The 20,955-nt window shown below is 35.9% G+C and overlaps 1 protein-coding gene across 2 annotated transcripts in view; it reads left to right on the forward strand.

Annotated features, from left to right (window-relative positions):
• The window catches only part of SPOCK3 (sparc/osteonectin, cwcv and kazal-like domains proteoglycan (testican) 3), a 188,992-nt gene that overhangs the window by 149,051 nt on the left and 18,986 nt on the right, over window positions 1-20,955 (forward strand). For both annotated transcript variants that reach the window (XM_014945192.1, XM_014945199.1), the window contains one exon: window positions 20,699-20,818. In XM_014945192.1, the coding sequence (XP_014800678.1) occupies window positions 20,699-20,818 (120 nt within the window). The remainder of the gene's footprint in view (window positions 1-20,698; window positions 20,819-20,955) is intronic.

The following is a 20,955-nucleotide window of genomic DNA, read 5'->3' on the forward strand; positions in this document are numbered from 1 at the left end:
TAACATTCAAGTTAATCTGACATAAGCTTTTTAATAGGATAATGTTTTATTCTTGACATTTCCACAAAGGACATAAGAAGCCTCAGAAGTAATTTTTAAATTCCTAGCTATATATTTATATGTAGAACAATGTTGACTATACACAGTGCAAGGAAAAAATTTTACCAATTTTCATTACTGTAGAGGTTTAATCTGCAACTCCTTTTTACTATTGCTCTACCTCTAAGCAAGACTTCTTCAGGCTGGAAGAATGCCCCTTTTACCATTTGGAACTTCTGTAATGGAAATAGAAATGCATATATCCATTAAGAAGGCATTTCCAAAGAGATCAATGGCATTGGCATGCATTTTTTAAGCACTAAGCAGGTAACCAATGCACATGTGCAGATCAGTTGCACTGCATATGCAGTGAGTCTGATGCATCGCAGAGGCTTGCAGCTTAATGACTTAAAACTTTAGTTATACACTCTTCTGAGACAGAATTTGGCAGTAGATGAAGAATGAAATTCTAAAAAATTGAACTATGGTAACCCTTGTCCTGTATAGTTGAGCAGTTTGGTCCAGTGTATCATGTGGAGGCAGACACGAGTTGTTCTGTTACATAAAAGAAAAAGTGATTAAAAAATTCTTATCAAACAAGAGAAATGCTCATCAACATTCTTCTGAATGATGAAAAGTTCTTTTTGTAGTGGAAGCCAAACAGTAACTATGAAAACAAAATGCACTGCCTATTGTGATCTTCGTGGTATAACAAACAGAAAATACTGAGTGTAAGCTTATCAAGGAACTGAAATATAAATAAATACTCTAAGACAAAAGAGAATCCAAAGTAAGGAGCTTAAAGTCTTTCTTTTTTGGTAATAGTGATTATTGCTAATATTTTTTTCCTATCAGTCAGTGTTAAGCTGCCTTTTTTTTTTTAAATAATATTTTTTTAATTTTTGATTAATAATGATTCTTTAATTATGCCTTTGTCTCGGGGGGGGTGTAGTTTTGTGCCCACCAGGCAGGTACTAGGCTGCCTCATGTAGAAAGAAGTGAGGAGAGGAACTCCCTGGTTGTTTTTGTGGTTTTTTTTCTCTCTAGATTCAACCATATATTTTTGTTCCTAACTTCTGCTGAAGAGCTTACCTTTTTTTTTTTGTGTGTGTGTGTGTGTAGAAAACAAGACAAATAAAAGCTAGATACCTAGTGTACCTAGCTGACCACCTCTCAGAGAGATTTTGAAGGCTTTGTGTGAGTTGCTCCCTCATGGGCTGATATCACTGCCTATATCATCAGGAAATTTCTTCTGATTATTGTCACTGTTGAGTGACTGAATAATCAGAGGAGCTGTTGCTTAAATCTTCTTCACAGGTGACCAGCGTCAGTGTCTTTTGAAAATGTCATAGTTTCTGTTTTCTTGTTAAATAATTCCTACTAAGATATCTATCTAACTCTCTGGCATATTTAGGCTTAAAGCAGGGACTAGGCATTCAGTATTCATTTATTTTATTTTGATAAGCTATTTACTTACGTCAAACATTTTATACAGCAATGTCATGGTGATGGGGGAGAATTTGTACAGTGCTATAATTTGGACACAGCTCCTTCATACTGACTCACATTAAAAGAAACAGTACTACTAAGTCAATAGGCATTATTTTAATCTGATTGCTAAGTTATAATTCTATTTATGAATCTGTCCACTTTATTTCTTGTTTAATAGATTTACCCAAAAAATGGTATAACATGTCTTGAGGCATCAACAGCAAAATTCACAAATTTACTTTTTAGTATCAGAAAGAAAATAAAAAGAAATTCTGTTCCTTGTTTTTTAAATATTTGTTTCTTCCCTGACTGTACAGGAAAACCATTTTCTCGTAAAGTTTAAAGCTTTAATGAGTTTTTCTGGTTTATTTTTATGTTCTGAGGCTTAAACAATGATGTTGTCATACCACGGTGGGCTGTCTGTTCTGATTATAACTTCTCGTTTCAACCATAGTCCTATAATCACTACAGAATGATTGGTGATGCTTTGAATGTGTCTGCTATCTGCTGCTGCTGTCAGGGCTCAGCCAACAGAATGAATGTTGTGCTCTTCAACTGGTTCTGCATAAAGTCAGATACCTTTAACAAGATTTTAACATAAAGTACCAATATATGTAAACTAATTAGGTTTTCCATTGAAGAGGGCCAGGAACACTCATAGCCCGTGTGCTAAGGTGCTGGTCTGTGGCAGTGTGGCAAAAGAGCTCATACAGGGCCTGCTGTTCTCATACCCTGTTTGTGATTAAAATCAAATCCGTAATCCATTTTGGATTTGTATTCTAGGGGCTGCAGATCAAACTATTAAAAAAAAACCCATGCCACAACACCCCCAAACCAAACCTGCAAAGGTCTTAACGTTATAGGAAACAACCAAGCTTATAAATCAAGTTTGCACAGATGTTAAATCATGTTAAATCAAAAAAGCTCCACAGTGGTCACATTTTAGTTGTCAAATACTACTTAAAGCAATTTCCTGCTGATCTAATACTGTAATTCAGTAATTACTGTATAGTAATATTTTAAATTATTTTAAATTATTCTCTATACTTAATGACCTTTTCAAAGTATGTACTACATCAAGTCCTACTTAAAACAATAAAACCATAAATTTGTCTTCCAGGATTCATTTTAAATTATAACAAAGGTACTCTGTGTTGTGTACAGTATGTTATAGGATTGTATTATTTTTTTTTCTTCCTTGTAGTTATCAACTTTTATTAGTCCGTGGGCAACCATAGAAATTTTTTTGTTGCTGAAACAGGGATTCAATATAAAATGAGGCTAAAGCAGCAATTTTCAGTGTAAATAGCTTGCATATTAAATACTAGCAATCCTGGCTCTTAAAGTAGAAACATATGTTGATGATGTCTATTTGTAATACAGACAGACAGCAACAACTGAATAAAATGCCAAGTCCTCTCAGGTATTCAAGCAATAGGCACACTATAGCCTTCAAATCACAACTGTCTAACCAGGAGGAAGGGTGGGCTCCCTGCAGTAGCGTAATGAGGTTTTTTGTATTCATTGAAGGGAAAACTGGCCTTGCTGAAATCAGTGACAAAACTCCCAGTAAACGGAACCAGGATTTCTGTCTGTTTAATGAAATCAGAGCTATAGAGACACTCTTAAACTTGGACCCACTACCCTGCAAGTAAATTTTCTTGGAGGTGGTGCCTGCTATTGAATCCAGTAATCTCTGTCTGCACACATTTTGCTGTGCCTCAGCTTCACCTTGTGAAACAGGAATCTCTGTAAGTTAATCAATCAGTGAGGTGCAATAACAGCATCTTGAAACTGAGACAATGAAAGGAAACATGCACACAGGAAAGCAACAGTGCAGTGATAACAAAACCACGTGGTGTTTTGAGCACAGTTGGTTACGTGTAAATGTCAGTGCCTTTATCTTTAAAAACTAGCAGAATAGCCTAGTGATCCAGCTGGTACTATTATACCCAGTATAATAGTATATAATATATATTGTATATACATAGAATATAATAGTTTTCCAGAACTCTGTAATTCCATATTGATCTTAATGATGATCATTATTGAAGGAAGATCTGGGAGTATCACTTTTACTACTGTTGTGTGACCACCAAAGTTCAGATATTACTGTGACATATTTCTGCACATTTCTCTGTAGTTAATGATGTGCTTTCAGAAATACAAAATACTTTTAAGAGCACAGACCACAATGGCCAGAAGAGAAACATCCATGAAATTGAAGTTCAATAACATAAAATACAGCGCTATCTGAATAATAACTAGATTTTTTAAAAAAAAATCTTTTGACAGAAAACAGAAGACTCTATGTGAAAAATAGACATAATTTCACACTTTAAATGCTCTCTTACTATTCTTACTTAGCTGTTACTAAGCTGTCTTGAAAACCATTACCAGCAGACATTTGATTATTTCTTAAAATAATTAAATATTGGGGTGTTTTTTTACATTTAAAGCCTCGGCTATTGATGCATTATTTTTGCTCTTTCTGGCCAACTACTGATGTAACTGAGTTTAAACAGTTTCATGAATTTTGCAAACAGTACAGAACAGTGGTGCCATTATTAGCGGTAATAGTTGTTTTGAAATCTAAGATGCAGCAGTGAAGAGGTTCACAGTTGATGACATTTGGCAGTTCTTTTCAGCTGTAGGCAGTGGTGCTGATAATCACACATCCAGTTAGTTCAAATACCTTTCAGGCTTTATGATTAACAAGCAAAATTATAACTGAATAGATTACTGCTTGGCATCTCTAATTGTCTGTACTCCTTTTGTCTTCAAAGGTCCTTAATCACCATATGGAAAAGCTATGTACATTCTTTTGTATAGATTCTTGTCTACAATACAATATATTTTCTTGTATAGATTTTTTCAAAAAATGTCATCTCTAAGCAAAAAGTTTATATTTTTTATATTCTTTCAATGGACTTTAACTTATGAAATGTCATTTTTCATTGTGGAAAATGTCAACAAAATTGTTTAAAAAACCACCAAGATATCTGTTGATTGGTGTTAGCATTCCTTTCCTCTTCAAAGGATTGAGTAGTTGGTCTAGACAGCACTGAAGTGGGGATGAAATTCAGTCTGTACTGAAATCATTACTACTGATTTCAATGTGATGAGAATTTCTCTAAATGTCAGAAAATATGCCAGGATCTTCAACATACCCTAATGTCGTAAGAAGTTCACTTAAAGATATAGTAGTCTTTGTTAGCAATTTTAGCTTTGTTCTGTTCTGTGTACAAATGGTGCTGATTTGTACCTGCTCTGAGCAGCTCCTTTCAAAAACTTTGTACTGCAAAATAGCCATGCAGATCGACTGCATGCAGGTAGACTGCAGTCCCGTGCAGATAGACTGCAGCTTGAAAAGAAACATTTCCTAAAACATGTCATGATACCCAGACTGATCCCTCATGGTGCTTGGTTTGTATCTGGTGGTGTTGAATGTTCGCCTAGGTTTACTGTGTGTATTAAAGATTCTCTGTAACACACCCATTTTGTATGAGGATTGCAAACATATAAAGATGACTCGATTGTTTTCTTTGGAGTAGGGTCCCTCTGACTATTTCTTATCGGTGGTTTGCGCCAGGTGAGTTGATCACAGCCATCATGTGTGGCTGTACAATAACCATCATGTACAACACTGATATCTCTCAGAGCTGAGAGAAACAGTGTCTCAGTGAGGGTTTGGACGTGTTTTAGGGACTTAAGAACAGCTGGTTAATGTTGTATACTAGTTGTATACATTTTGTATACTACTAATGTATCTGTAATCTTCTGTTTCTAGTGTTATATGTAAAAGCATCACCTGAAATTTTATTTTAATATTTGTGGATTATTTTTTTTTATTATTATTCGTGCCTTTGGTTGAGGCCACCAAGAGAGAAACCAGATTAGTTTAACTATATAGATTCATATCTGGCTTTAGAAATCCCTTGTGCACAAGTGGTTGCAGATCAAGAAACACTTGTTCTGTTGTTATATATTTCATTATGCATCCACTTTTTCCCATTCTTGGAGACTGAGTACTGGGCTAGATGAACCTTTGGTCTGACATACCACTGTCACTCTTACAGTCTTCCATAACCCCCGCAGACCGCATCTTGTCAGGGGTAAGTTTTGAGAAGTTGGTACCAGTATTCAGAAGCCATATCCATTTTACAAAAAGAAAATGGCTAGAGATACTGCTTGTTTACCTGGCTTAAGTAAACAGTAGAGTCTCATAAATAGTGACACAGATTTTTATCACTATCCTGTTGTGTTGGCTACTTGTGTTTGCAACTTGTGCTTCGTAAGTTTATCCTTATGGTAATTTACTGTTCAGGTAAATCCTGAATAGATTTCAGGAGGATCTTGATCAAGCAGATTTTCTCTCCTTGTCCTTTTATAAAAATTAAGTCTGTATTTCCTTGAAACATGAAATCTGCAGATAATCAGAAATTATCAGGTTCTGTATTACTTACCTATTTAAATTCTGTGAACTCAAGATATCTCTGAGCCATAGATCAAACAGGAGGAGGTGGCCTGCTACAAAAATATCACTCTTTGTACAGCACCTGTGAATAGCTGATCTAGGAGACGTGAGATTTGGTAGAGTTTGGTGTGACTGTAAGCAGACATCCTTACGCACAGCTCTGCAGCCTCTGAAGTGTCATTCTTAATGATGGGATGTTACTGTTTTGCTATGTTTGCTCTAGTCAAAATTTTCTTCTGCCTCCTTTTCTTGTCTAGTAATCTCGCTCTCCCTGCAAATAAGGTTAATGGAATACATTCACTTGCAGTTTTACAGTCCTTTCCTTAGTTTTTCTTCCTTTAGCAGATTTTCTGATTGAAGCCTGATTTTCCACTCTGATGAGCTCAAATTGTAATACATACTGTCGTTCTTGTTCAGCTACTACAGTGTTTCCAAGGAACACTCATGCCACAGGAGGTGTACGGTTATCAGAAGAATGCACTGAGCCATTTGGAGACCAGACATTCATCTTAACAAAATACATGCCATCAACTTTCTGGAGAAAGTTTATAGATTTCTAAAATTTTAAGTGGCAGTGTTGTAACTATGGATTTCCTCAACATTGTATTTGGTTTTAATGCAAGTGACAAAAGCTACCAAGTCTCTGATGGCCTTGCACATTAACTTCAGTGAGGGCTTTGATTTTGTTAAACTTTTACAGGGTCTTCTGTTGCCAATTCAGATAACTTAGTTTTTTATCCCTGTGTTTAAAAAGAGGTCTTTTAAAGAGTTAAGGAGAGTTACTTAATGCAGCTGGTCAAATGGCAGATATCTTCTACTTCTTCCCTTTTAGTCTTTGTTCAGTTGAAATGGAAAGGCTGTATAGATGAAGAACTTTCTATTTTGTTGCTCACTAACAGGGTATGTTAGAGCAGAAAAGCTTAGTTTAAGCTTTCCAATAAGCACATGCTGTTGCTATATCCAATTAGATATCTGTATTGTGTCTACATGCATGGACCTGATCTCTAATGGCAAAACAGCAACCCTGGGGTGACAGTTCAGGCTGCTCAGACAAAACCTTTATTACCTCAGTACCTCAGTCAGTAGAACAGGTTGAGAAAAACTGAATATTTTTTTGAAAAAAGGGAAAGCTTTCTTGGTGGAAATGTCTCCCTTTTTCATTAATTTTATCTTGGCAATTTTATTTTGAAGGAAGGGTGCCAAACTCTGGCATTTTCTCTTCTCCTATAGAAAACTAAAAGCGTTACGAAGGGTAAACCTACACATATTTATTTACTAACTGCTTTATGATGACAAAGTTTACTAGAATACTCACTTCAGCATTGCAGTTCAGTATCTCCCCTGAAGAAAGGTGTTAAATCTGTCCCTTAAACTAAGGGAGTACCCAAAATATATTTGTTTTTTGAATGTTGTTCATGGCTTGCCAAATAGTTCAGTGAGCATTAACTTGGTCTGGAGCCATTTCTTCTTATACTGAATATGACATGGACTCCATTTCTCAGCTGCAGACTTGGGGTGAAGGAATACAGGAGAGCGCATAAGGGTATATTTACACTGTCGAATAATGTAGCTTATTGGTTTGCTCCTTGGCTCTTTTCCTTTGTTGTCTACACTATTAGTTCACTACCAGACTCTCTGCTGAGGTAAAGTAGATGTTCCTCTTTCAGATGTACCTCTGTGAATAGTTTCCTCCATGGACTTCTTCCTGCAGACTCATACCCTCATCCTGCTTCTCATACCCTTCGTACTTGTTCAAAGTGCGGTTTTATAAATAAGTTTCCCTTTCCTCTCTGAAAATAATAATTGTAATCCAGCTGGGTCAGTGTTGGTAATGCAGGATTTGGAGATTTAATAGATGTATAGGAATCACACATTAGAAATTACCAAGGCTAAATAAGTTCTTATCTCTATGAATATTCATATACATCTCATAAAAATTCTCTGATCTACATCAGACATTCATGAACAATCCATTTGGTGTTCAGTGCATTGACTAGCATAACATAATTGCACTTTGCTAACATATTTCATGTATGCACGTGGAAACATTTCAGAAATTTGTACCCTAATCATATCTTTTTAAAATCATTACTTTCTTCATTTCTCCTTCAAGTTTTGATTAGTGAATTTGTGTGGAGACACAGCTGCAGATTACATTTACTTAACTAGAGTTCTGATTTCAATGAGGTGATGGTAGTGTCGTAGAGTTTGCATCTCAGTGCATGTGATTCATGTGCCCTGGTAGTGGATCCTGCTGTTACTTTACTGATTTAAAGGAATAACTCTCATAGTTTTCTTCAGTAGTAGAGAAAGAACTTGTCTACCTCTGATGGCCTCAGTTTAAGAGAGACAGAAATACTTAGCTAAACTTTAGTGATTATACCCTCTCAGTTCTCACTGAGAGATCTTCAGGCAACTGTGCTCTTCGATGCAAAATTTTAAGTGATTAAGAGCAATGTTAGTGATTAAGCATTTAAGAAGGACACACAAGTAAATGGGTAGGGTGAGTACAAAGTGGTTTAAAGCAGATCACAATCCAAATATGAAAATAAGAAAACTATTGCCATGCCAGCCTGAAATTTGTCAGACTTCAATGGGATCCAATGTGATGTAAAACTCCTTTATTCCAGACACTTGCAGAACAGAATAGTTTAGTTTATTTCTATTAGGCAGTGATTGTTCAGCCCAATGTTCAATTCTGCTGTCCTTTCCTGCAAGAGGAAAGGTGCAAACCACTAGAGTCCTACCAAGGCACAATGGTAATTTTCCCTCACAATAGAATGAAAGGTACAGCAGTCCCTTCCAGGTTCTCTGTGCAGAATTATCCGGTGTGATAGACCTTTGAAGCCTGTTAGCAGCCCAGAATATTTCTGATTTCAGAAAAAGTGTAATTTGAAATATTGAAATAATTATTTTTTTTTTTTAATTTTCTTTATAAACAGCATTGTTCAGTGAGCTTTTTATCCTTGTGTTTCAAGGGGTGTTATGTCAAATGCAAAAAAAGTCTTTGCCAGGACCCTGTCAGGAAAATGTCCTGACTTTGTGGCAGAGCTGTGTGATGCTTTCAGGAATCTTTGAAACTCAATTCAGAAAACTAACTGACCTTTGGGGTGTGGTTGTCTGGAAAGATTTCACCACTAACAAAATTGCTGTTCTGTCCCTATTTAATATTTTCCATATCTTTTGTTGTGTGAAATACTGGATTCAGTTGAATATATGAAAATATTTGGGATCTTGGAATATAGCATGTTACAGTGGAGTGCCTCCTTGCTATCTTACCTTTTTTCCTGACTAGCTAGCTTCATAAGCATGCAATTTACAGATTAATAACATCATTTTCATCCTCAGAAATTAATAGCAGAGCATGATGAGAAATGATAACCGATATTAAATGTTAGCAGCAGTTAACAAAGGAAGCCATGTATATTGACTGTCCTCCAGAAAATAAATTAACAAATTCCACAATAGGTCTGTGATACTTCTGACGGATTAAAGAATTACTATTGTCTTACTTAATTGCAATGTTTTAGTAAGTTTACATATTTTGTTGAAAATACTAGCTTAGCGCATAAATTCTGTATGTCGTGCTTACTACTACTTTTCCCGCACTCAGACATGTTCATTTTATTTAAATGTGAAGTCTTTAAAACTGTGAGGACACAAATATCAGATTTATTTTATGAAAATGCAATTTAATTGAAATAATTTTAAATTTTATGAAACATTAATCATGAGCAGAATGTCTGTATGGAACATTAATTTGAGGCAGTAAGAATAAGCAGCTGCAGTTCCCTGATATGGTATCTGCAGCATTTATATTAATTATCTCGTAACATAGACTAACTGAAGTAGAAAATTCATTATGTTTAGTTAAATAGTAAGGAAATCAGAATGCTTTTATTTGTTAATTTCAAGGTATCTTCCAAAAATCATTGGCCCTAGAGGTAACAGATGGCTAAATAAACTTCATGAGCTTATAAAAATAGAAATACACATATGAAGTTTTTCAATTTACAGCTTTTTTTTAAAAAAAAAAAAAATTCTGATTATACATATGGGACTGTAAAAAGATGACTGAAATGATTATCCCATCCCTGAGTTACAACTTTGAAGGTCTTTTTTTCCTTCTGCTAAATTTATTGTGTTTTTTGACCACATTTCTTTTTGCCATATGTTACTCTTCCCGACAGAGATGATGCAGAGCTAGAAATGCTGCTGTATATTGCAGGAATTGTAAAGCCATTTGCATACAGTTTTAGTTCTGATGTTCTTAGATATTTCGAGTTAGCCAAATGGGAACTAGCCCTTAGTCTGAAGCCAGGAATTTTCAGTTCAAGCAATCAGTTCCTCAGGGCTGAATTCATAAACCTGTGCAGAATGGTGGTGTTGCAGAGTACTGATACTGAGTAGTTAAGCTATGTGTAATGTTCTGGTTTACTTTAATGGATTCTGTGTTTAAAGGTAGCTCTGAATTCTAATGGCAGTATTAGGGTTACAGTATTTTCACACAGGGCACTCTGGAAAAGAAATACATGTATATGCACATACTGGATGTGCAGTTAATCAGTGCATCTCAGATGCATAAGATTTACCATGCGACCATACAGTAGTATATGAATGGTAGGTGATGCACTGAAAGGGCATCAGACTACATAAGCATCAATCAGCTGTGGACTGTTCTAAATAATCCTCCTCACAGTTGAGTCAGAATTGCTGCAAAAGCCAGGTTTCTGGATGTCTAACAATCCTAGATAGATGGGCGCAGTCTCAAGTTACAGCATGAGGAAATGCTCTTGTATTTTTCTGGGAAAACAGTACAGAGTTATGATACAGTAGATAGTAGTATATTGTTCCTTTTAAAGAGGGATAATCTTTCATATAGTGAGGAACCTTCATGTGAGTAGCAGGATGATCACAAGACTTGAATGACTGGACACTCTGCTGAGCAACCGAATGTAATTAGACCTGCTTTTAGCAGAGATTAGAACGAATGACTTCCAGAGTTCCTTTCCAACATAAATTATTCTGTGATTCTGTGATCATAAGCAGTGATTCCAATGCAAAGAAAAAGTTGGAATGATCAGAAGTCTTGCTTTATCACATGATGATTGTTAAGTTATCCATCTCACACGGAATAATTCCTAGTTTGCTGTAGGAGGTGGTTGATGTACACCCTGTTCTTCAAATTGTCCATATGCTCTCTGTATATTTAATTCTTGGTTATTTTATTATATACACAAATTTATGAATATAGTTCTGCCCAGTTGCATGAGATTGTATGTGCTGGGGATGGTCTTCTGCAGTGCTGGTTGTAGGGGGTGTGTATCTTGAAATGCATGATAGAGTTGTGCAGCAAGCACAACCGCATCATGCGATAGTGGAATACCACATTATGTGGTCTGCCTTCTGGCAAGGCAAAGTACCTCATACCTCACTCTGAAACAAAGCCTTAATCTTTCTCCTACAACTTAGTCCCACTGTTCTACCTACAGCCTTGTGGTCCCATATATTATTGTGAATGATGCCACGTAGTGGGGGTGTGTGTTTATTGCTGCCTTTTTTTTTTTTTTCTAAATCACTTTTTGATCCTTCACTTAACAAAAGCTATTCCTTAATACAACGGTATGTCAGTATGTTTACTATGTCAATACAGTAATCATTTACACTTGTCTAACTATAGATAGTTTTATATATGTGCCTTAGTGTGTTTAGATAAAATGTATACACTGTTAAAATGACTTATTTTCTGTTATGTGAGAAAGCTAAGACTGGTTTAAATATGTTAGGGAATTCAATCCGTTATGCTAGTCTCAAAATATGTTCTGCATATCTTTATAGCTTTCAGTAGCACTATTTTTACTTCTTCATCAATTAGCTTGAGTTGAAAGGCACAGAAAGAACACGTACTGATTAGCATTTTCAAATACTCTACTTCCAATCAGTAAATTATATTCAAATGCCAACACAAATTGTAACATTTACTGTATGTGAAAACAAATTGAACAGTTGGTTCCACCTAACATTTAAATAATATTTATTATAAAGAAATTTCTGGATTGCGTACCTGTAAGTTTTCAGATCCCCTCATTTTTTGCATAGCCGTATATATTGGTTTTAAAATACAGTCCATTTTTATTACTTCAAATGACAGGAGACTTGAGTAACCTTTGAGCTAGTGATTTCATTTTACCCTATACTAATTCTCTTAATGGCTACTAGAATTGATTGCAAGAGCAGGAATGCCTTGCATTGGCATTAGACAAAACCAGAAGTGCTTCTTGCCAGGTTCCTGAATGGATTCATGTGATTTAATATGCATTTTTTGATTACTGTCTAACCTTCTACAACCTTTACTGTCTGTCTTTCACCATTAAAGATTCATCTCCCAGTCTATCAGATGAAATAATAGCCTGAATAGATCTGAATTACCTCATCTTGACCTATTTTAAATCAGTACAGACCAATGCATACAATAACTTCAGAAGCATGAATCTTTAGAAGCTGATCACTGGGACAAAAAGTCCCTAAATATATTCTAGAATACATTAACCCATTAATTAATGTAATTTTTCATCATTTAGCATAACCCTGAGTAAGCACATTTCAATGGCAAATAGCGTTCTAGTGAACGGACTGTTAGGTTAATCCTCTGTGTTACAGAATAAAAGGTTTATTCACATAAATCTGTGTGAATTAAGGTGGAGTCCTGAGGCAGGTACTGTACTGAGACAGGATACAGATGAGAAAAAAGGGAAATGTAACCATTTTCAGTAAATATGCCTGATTATTTTTTTTTTTTGTGACTTAAAGTTTTTACGTAAGCATAACTGAGGGTTATGTTGTGCAGCTCCTCTGACAAAAAAAATTGTGTTTGTAGATTGTCAGAAGGTTGTTCTCTGCTTCTTATGACTTCCTGAAAGCTGCTTTTAGGCTGAACTCTTCTATATCTATTCTGTGTTCATCTAAGTGTTCTTGGAAAGTTGAACAATACTTCTTGGTAAGTTCCTGTGAGAGAGGGAATTAAATTGTTTATTTTACTATTTTTTAAGGTTATTTTGCTAATTCTTTCCCTTTTACATGTCAAAAAAATCTTTTGCTTTTAGAAAAAACTTTTATATAGTTGAAGTTATTTGACATTCAAAATCATATCTTTAGCATGTGGAAAAGGTTAGAAAGGATTTTATACTTTTTTAATGACCCACATGATAAGAATCTTCAATTTGTCTGTCTATGTCTCGATGTCTGTCTATGTCTGTCTATGACTTGATACATAGAACATTAAGTGAGATTCTTTCTGTAGTCTGAGGCTTTCATTTTACTCAGAATGTACAAATATTGCTTTACTCATTTTGGCCACAGTACAGAAATATGACTTTATTATTAAACAAAAAGGAAGGAAAAATCCCATAATAGTATAATGTTGTATCAAGAAGAAATATGGGATCTGTGTATTTATTTGATATAGAAATACTCAAAGACCTGATAATAAATAAAACTAATATCTAAGCATTACCATTTTTAATTCTTTGAATCACCTAACAAATTCTGTAATTTTCCAGCAATTTTAATCATATATGTTCAAGGGCACTGATACACATGGCAAAAATCATGGATTCACGGAATTGTCAGAGTTGGAAGGGACCTCTAGAGATCATCTGGTCCAACTCCACTGCTAAGCAGGATTGCCCAGAGCACATTACTTAGGACTGCATCAAGGCAGGTCTTGAAAATCTCCAGAGAAGGGGACTCCATGACCTCTCTCAGCAGCCTGTTCCAGTGCTCTGTCACCCTCACCGTAAAGAAGTTTTTCCTCATATTTGAGTGGAACTTCTTATATTCCAGCTTGTGCCCGTTGCCCCTCATCCTATCGCTGGAAACCATTGAAAAGAGTCTGGCTCCACCATCCTTCAACTCACCCTTTAGGAACTTGTAAACATGGATGAGGTCTCCCCTCAGTCTTCTCGAGGCTAAAGAGCCCCAGCTCTTTGAGCCTTTCCTCTTAAGGGAGGTGCTCCAATCCCTTAATCATCTTGATTGCCCTACACTGGACTCTCTCCAGTAGTTCCCTGTCCCTCTTGAACTGGGGAGCCCAGAACTGGACACAGTATTCCAGTTGTGGACTCATCAGTGCAGAGTAGAGGGGGAGAATGACCTCCCTCAACCTGCTGTCCATTCTTCTCCCTATGCAGCCCAGGATTCCATTGGCCCTCTTGGTGACAAGGGCACACTGCTGGCTCATGGAGAGCCTGCCATCTACAAGGACTCCCAGATCCTTTTCCTCAGTAGTACTTCTCAGAAGATCCACCCCTGATATTGGTGCCTGGGGTTCTTCCTCCCCAGGTGCAGGAGCTTACATTTGTCCTTGTTGAACCTCATTAGGTTCTTCTCTGCCCAGCTCTCCAGCCTGTCCAGGTCACACTGGATGGCGGCACAGCCCTCTGGAGTGTTGGCCAGCCCTCCCAGTTTGGTATCATCAGCAAACTTGCTGAGGATACACTCTGTCCCCTTGTCCAGGTCATTGATGAATATGTTGAACAGGACTGGGCAATCAATGCACTTTTTAGCATTACTTCTATATATGCCATATTCTTCTTTTGCTGGAGTGAATGTGTTAGCAATTAGTCTGTACTCGTAGTTTGTGTGGGCAGAAATCTCTCTTGTGACCAAGAGAATTGCATCCATAGTGACTCACTTTCAATGAAGTCATTGCTGACTATCCTCTAAGTATGTATTTTTTCATAGATGAGTGTATTGACTAAAAACCTATGAAAAACTGGAGATAGGTCTCTCTAACTTTTGATCAACTCTACTTGCTTAATGCTTGTATAAGACAGTAACATTTATCACATGTATTCTTTTTATGATATTAAGGAATCTGAACTTTGTATATTTTGTTTTATCGTCTTTTCTTTCTTTTGTGCTATGAAAGTTGAATGCTTCCTACTTTTTGAAGTTTAAGCAGAGAATGTGTTAATTTCCAAATAATTTTCAAATAATTTCAGAGATGAATTGCACTTATTACCTACTGTCTGGTTCACCGGAATTTTAAGGTGTTTTACAGAGTAAATAATCATACCCTAGACTGATGCACAATGTAATACCATTGTGCTGTGATCAGGCTACTACTGTACAAGCCCAGTTCAAGGTATTGGTGAAAGAAGGAGGAGACTGGGGCAGCAGCAGGAGCAGGATCCTAGCCCAAATAGCCCATCCCGCAGTTTATCTGGAGGCGTCTCTGCTACTGCCATGGAAGAGATAAGGTAGTGGACCAGAAGTAGTGCCAGTGACAGCTACTTTCCTGAAACAGTAATCTGTGTGTACCTGAGACAGGGACGGGATTGAGAAAAGAAAGCTGGTACACCCTGTCCCACACCTGCTTCTTAGAGTGGCTGCATGTTATCTACACATTGGCCCCTTTCTTTATCAGGGAGGGAAGCAACGGAAATTGAGAGAAGCAAAAAGCACAGGTGGTTTTTTGTGTGGTTTTTTGTGTGTTTTTTTCTAGGAAGAGAGAGAAAAGGAAAGAACAATTAATCAAAAATTCTCAAAACAGTGAGTCCTCCCCATGTCTCATTTAAGCTTGCTTAACATTAAAGCTGACAGGCCCATCACTACCTCCCAAAAGTTCTTGTGCTACTTCCCAGAGTTACTTTCCCCCAATTTTTTTTCTTGTATCACTGAAAACATTCTGTTCCTGAAAAGAGTTTTGTTTGGTTTGGTTTTTTTTAAATTGGACTTTTTGCAAGATGGTAAGACTTGAGACAGCTCTGTTCAGCAGATTGATAGAGAAGCATAGATCATTTTAGGCCATATTTGTTATTTAAAAGTCTATCTGAAGTTTGCACTACACATATAAGTTCTTAAGGCAGAATTTCCCCCTAGACTGTACTTTATTATGGTACTTGCCCTGTAAGCCGGAAATCACGCTGTTTTCATAACTTGAGAATGATTGTTCAATGTGTCACACTTGTCACAGGGTGGTAAGTAGTGTGATTGATCTAAATAAAAAAAAAAAGTTAAGGTTTGAGTCAACATTAAAACAAGCAGTATTCTTGATGTATTAGGTTATGGTAGCCCCTATTCTTATGAATAAGTTTGAACCACAGTTGTAAAGCAGAGTTGTAGAAAAAGCTGTTGAAAATAGAAGAATAACATTGATCTTAAATCATGGAATTTGCTTTTAGCTATTCATGCATACTGTACAAAAAAAAAAACATTACTAGAAATTTGTAAAATTTGTAAAATATGGCTTCTACCATATAACATTAGAGTTGTGTTCAGTTTTGCAGTTTGCTGTGCGTATATTTGACAGCTGTAGAGCAGCTTCCAGATTATTTTCCTAATGTAAGAATATGCAAAAAAGCTAATACACAATTTTTGGGTTTGTGTGTTTATAACTTAACATGAAAGCAGGTTTGCACAAGGTGGCTGTTTCATGTACTGTCTTAATACTAATTAAATTTATTTGGAATGTCATTAACATGTCAGTCATAGTATATTTAGAAGTACAATATTTGAAGCAGGTAATATATATTATATATAATTTTAGAGCTTTTGTAATTCACATAAATATATAATTTTAATTAAGAAAATATTATGCAAATATAATGTTGACTTTCTAGATGCCACATGAATTGCTACTTATATAAAATATATTGTAAGCACAATTTTGTGTGAAGAAAGAAGTGCATGTGGTGCTTCTTTTCTGTCAACTTTTGGCACATATGTCTGTGTTGAGATAGGACCAAAATGGGGTTTTACTACCTGATTTATGTTTGGGAGCTGTCAAAAGATTCAGTCTTTTCCTTTGAGAAAATTTCTCTGACAAGCTACCAGTCCTCTGCTTCTCTGTGTTACCTGAGGGGGTCCTTCGTGCAGGTTTCCTGCCCCTGGCTTAAATGGTCTCAAGCACCTTGTACCTAATAACTAAGGAAATGGGAAGAAGTGTGCTCAAATGCTAATCTCTAAATATAGAAATAGCTGTACTACTTTAAGGATCTATGTTCTTACATACTTATGTAAATCTGTTTTCTGCTTTGTCATTTTCCAGTATAAAATACCATGTTATAATAAGGTCTCTTTTTTAAAAAATATATTTTAATTCCCATGTCAGAATAGTACTGGCTTTTTCTTTTTTTTTCCAGTAAGCACAGGATAAAAAAACTGAATTATTTTCATCAGATTGTCTTACGTTTGTGAAATACATCAAACAATATAATGTAACAGAATATTTAGAGAGGACCATATGCAAAACTAACCATGAAAGTGAATGAATACTGGCATCAGATGATAGGGAATTAGCCTTAAGGAGCCCCAACCAGAACCGCTTAACAGAACCACAAAATGAAAAATACCTTCTGTTGTGTTTTTGTTTTTTTTTTTCTTTTTATTCTGCTACTTTAATGTTAGGATACCTAGATCTTGAAAAGCATTCTAGAAAATAGTAATACTGAAATCTGAAACTAAAATTTTTCAATGGAAAATACCAACATAGAGAAGGGGAGGAAAAAAAATAAAGGCGGAAAAGGCGGGAAGAATCAAGTGTATTTTACTTTCCACCAGTCAAAATTAAATTGTCTGATTAGCTGTTACTTAGCCAACTCAAAATTTTAACATATTTTAAGCATCCTGTTGAAATGAAATGATTGATAGAAAGTTTCATGGCAAGAATTTTAGTTTTCTGGAAGGTTGTACCGTTTAAATAGTTTTATGAGATGCTAGTAAATGAACTAAATGTTCTTTGACAAAAAACTCTGATACTCAAATATTGAAATATGAGACATTGTTATAAAACCATCATTTAAATCCTTGCTGAGAACAGTTGTCCATGTAAATTATTAAGTATGTGGATTAGTGTACTTCTGCTGCATATCTAATGTATATTTCACATATGGAAGACATCTACTTTTACTTGACACACTAGAAATGTTGTGAACCAAAAATTCACTGTGCATTTCAGTTAATAATACAGTAAATGTCGTTACTTACCGTGTTTGAGAACCGACTTCAGCACTTGAGTAGCTATGGGGTATAAAATAGGCAAATGACTGTTTAATCAGTTTGGTTTGCATTGCTTTGATTTTTGAAGGAGATTCATTTCCACAATAAATTTATCAAAATTAGTAAGATGAACCAAAATTTATTACATTTTTCTCATTGTTTTGAGATAAAAGCCATAATTTAATTTGTCAAAAAAGTTCGGGAAAAGGGTTATAACAAGTTGAAGTTGGAAGAATACCCCAATCTGAGATCTGGTGTGGGATGTATCTGATGCCCAAAATTTGCTGTATAGACCTTCCATTTTGAAAGGAATGCAATTCACAGGAGCACAGAAGATGTCATTTTATGTCATATTGTGCAGGGCAGTGGCTAGTACCAGATGCTGAAAGAGCAAGCTCTATTTTGTTCTTGTACCTAATAGCCAAAGAGGCACTATCTCCTTTTCTTGGTGCTTTGTTTTTACGCCTTAATGAGCTTAGGAAATGGTTAACTTCAGTGTGTCTATTTGGCTGCTTCTCCATCATGCAACTGCCATGTACATCTTTCCATTAATGTTATTCAAGCTAAGCTTTTACTTGTAGCTGGTACTTCCTCATGCTCTCCCATTCGTGTGTGTGTGTGTATATATATACACATAGACATACATATATATGGATATATGCGTGTGTCTGTGCCTGTAAATAAGTTTATATGCTGACTCTGAGTAGGTCACCTAATCATCAGAGGTTAATCAGAGTAGCGCTGCATATAGACAAGTTAGAACTAGATGAAAATAGCCAGGTCAGTGCACCACATTAGTGTAGCTGTGTGATTTCTGGGACTGGTAGTGGTATTGTACAGTATTGTGTGGGGTAGATAAGTGAAAGAGGTTAGGTGGCAGGTCAGGTACCCCTAATGATTGCACTGTGCTCCACACCCTTTGATTCAATTCTAAAAGCCTTTCTTTTTAACCAAGAGAAGGGGAAAATACTGTTCTGTTTGACCTGTAATGAGAGGGGAAGTTAAAGAGGCCCAGGGTATCCTGAGTTAATATTTGATTTTTTTCAGCTGACCTGTCAGCTGGTGCAAGGATTGGTAAAGAAAGGTGTCATTGTAGCAAAAGTAGAAATTCCACAAATTTGCATTATAATATGTAGTCTTGGTGCAGGAGATTATTTTCATCTAGTTGTTGCCATCATTTTTGAACATAGATGCTCATATATCATTAATTTTTTTTTCCCCAGTTCCCTATCGAATTATCAGAAAAAAAATTGTTCCATTATGCAAGAGAAAAGCACAATACAAGTTCTATAAAAATGTCGGTTCATAATATATGCAAATGTATGTATAGATTGCACCTAAGTCTTTCATGGAGAGAATCGAAGTCTCAAGAGACACTTCAGTAAAGAATGAATAAACAAATGCTTAGATGCCTGCTGTTGTACAGGCATTGATAGTTGTTGAAATAATGACATGTTTCAATCTTATTCTGAAATACAAATAGGTGTTTCGCAGTGTTATTCAGCTTAATAAAATGTGCTGAACACTGTCACCAAATATTATGGATTGCTACATAATAAAGGAAAAGTAATCTGAACTGGAGATTTATTTTCAAGAGCATGACTATGAAGCTCTGCTCTTAGGTATGAACTCTTCATACTATAGCTTAGTCAGTTACTGGTAGACCTGGAAAACCATCTTGATTTGGAAGTGATAATTGTTGACAAAGACAGTGGAAGGTATTTTGTTACTTAGGGAAGCATACATCCAGTGCTTTTCTTGATTTTGTCGTCTTCTAGATCCTGTTATTTCTCTTGTCTTCTCCCAGCTTCTCTTAAACACACGAAATGGGAAAACAGAGTTCTGGATGAGATATGTGCTTGCACACATTTTCTTTGTCGTCTTCAGTAGCTTAATAGTGAAGATGAATAGGCCTCCTCGTTGCACATTTCTGTCATCTGCTTCTGGCGCAGTACCAGCTACCAGTTCTGTACAATGCTTCAGCCAGTCTACTACTAATCTGATGCTTTTGATACTACAGATGCTGTCTTTGGTCATGTGTGCTTTTTCTACCTTACTCTTTCTGATCAAAGAAGCCATCCTTTCCATCACCAAGTGTCTGTACAGTTGCCTGTTTGCACTTAGGTGCTCATGAGCTTGTAAACAAGCTTTTACATAGGCTTGTAAAACTACATTCAATCAAGTAAGCTTTCAGAACACTTTTGAATCACTTTCTCTGTCAACCGTATTTCCTCTTTTCACACTTCAGTATAGGAAAGCAAGTTGGGTGTTCCTGCATTATCTGCCTAAATCGCATCTCCAACCTGTTCTAGTAGGGCTTTAGTTACTGTTGACATAATGAACATAGAAATGAAACTCCAGAAGACAGTTGTGTGTGTCTCTGCTGTACAGCCTCATCTACAGTAATATGTGCTAGAACTGTTTTATAGTAGCTTGCAAAGGATGTTTTTAATGTCCATATATATATATATATATATAAAATTTCATAATTGCTTTGTACAACAGGCATTTATTTCTGAGGACCTTAATTGGATTTTGAAGGCATACGTAAGCAGTGAAACTGAACTTTATGAATTAAAGAAAGCTGTGGAACATATATGTTTATATTATTTTACGTGTTTTGCAATTTTTTTAACATCCTTTGAAAAGTTCTATTTAGCACATTAAACAGCTCTGTATTTTGTTTTTCAGTGTGCAGTGACCTGGAGTTCAGGGAGGTTGCAAACAGATTGAGAGACTGGTTTAAGGCACTTCATGAAAGTGGATTTCACAATAAGAAGACTAGGATTGTTCAAAGGCCTGAAAGAACCAGTAAGAGATTTCTACCTGTCTTATTTGATGTTCTCTTTGATACTTTTCTGTACTTTTGTAGTTCCATTTCTCATTTGTTATCATGTGCTTTAAATAGGCATTTGCACAAAACCATAACTTTGTGCTTTTCTAAATTG

The sequence above is a fragment of the Calidris pugnax genome, unplaced genomic scaffold (genome assembly GCF_001431845.1).
Source record: "Calidris pugnax isolate Ruff unplaced genomic scaffold, ASM143184v1 scaffold15, whole genome shotgun sequence".
In the NCBI taxonomy this organism is placed as follows: Eukaryota; Metazoa; Chordata; class Aves; order Charadriiformes; family Scolopacidae; genus Calidris; species Calidris pugnax.